Source organism: Penaeus monodon, chromosome 28 (assembly GCF_015228065.2).
Source record: "Penaeus monodon isolate SGIC_2016 chromosome 28, NSTDA_Pmon_1, whole genome shotgun sequence".
In the NCBI taxonomy this organism is placed as follows: Eukaryota; Metazoa; Arthropoda; class Malacostraca; order Decapoda; family Penaeidae; genus Penaeus; species Penaeus monodon.
In genome coordinates, this window is record NC_051413.1 from 19,347,305 (window position 1) to 19,348,171 (window position 867).

General features: G+C 30.6%; 1 protein-coding gene across 1 annotated transcript in view; it reads right to left on the reverse strand.

The window, feature by feature from the left end:
* Positions 1-867, reverse strand: part of LOC119591410 (adrenodoxin-like protein 1, mitochondrial) — a 5,741-nt gene that overhangs the window by 2,711 nt on the left and 2,163 nt on the right. The window contains exon 3 of the mRNA XM_037940152.1: positions 555-661. Within this exon, the coding sequence (XP_037796080.1) occupies positions 555-661 (107 nt within the window). The remainder of the gene's footprint in view (positions 1-554; positions 662-867) is intronic.

The following is an 867-nucleotide window of genomic DNA, read 5'->3' on the forward strand; positions in this document are numbered from 1 at the left end:
CAACTACCTCTCTTCAGCTCATATAATACCAAACTAATTTAAGTAGATGGCCCCACAGACTACTGCTGCATGTTATCATGTATGCAGGTCTTGCTAAACAGTCACAAAGTTTCATAATCAATGTTTTATACTATACTGTACCATTTACTGTTTTCTGTAATACTTTCATGTGACAAAGACTAGACAGTCTACTCTACATTGTCAGTGCTTTGTAGAATTAATACTGTTGCGTGCTTAAAGTAATGCTGTTTTTTGTCATTCATCTGTTAACTGCTTACATTAGTAGATTACAATAATGATCTCAATAATATGATACAAAAATATTAAAGGATAACTAACTGAATATATACAATGGACCATATACAATAAATGCCCACTCTTATAGAAAAAAAATTAACAACAACTGTCCTTAAATATTTGCAAACATTTGGATACTTTTGGAAGCCAATAGTCACATATTTTCATAAGGAACTACAGCTAAATCATGTACAATTAATAAACAATAGATGTAAATATTCTCAAATATCAACACACAACAGAGGTCAGACCCATACCTTCCAGTTCAATTCCATATCTGTGAGCAAGGTAAAGGATGTTGTCTCCGATTTTTCCTCTCACTGGGACCTTATTTCCACTGCGGTCAATGAAAGTCACATTAACCCTGAAAAAAAATTATATGGTCTATATACATGTACATATGGTTATATGATTTTGAAATTACAAAAAAACAAAAAAGTTAAAGGTATTATATAAATTACAACAGAATTAACAAATCAAAATGAAATATCTCACTGCTTGTTTAGCTTATATTGGAATCTGGCCTTCATTCTAAGTATACTTATATATAAACACATTATAGTTTAAGGA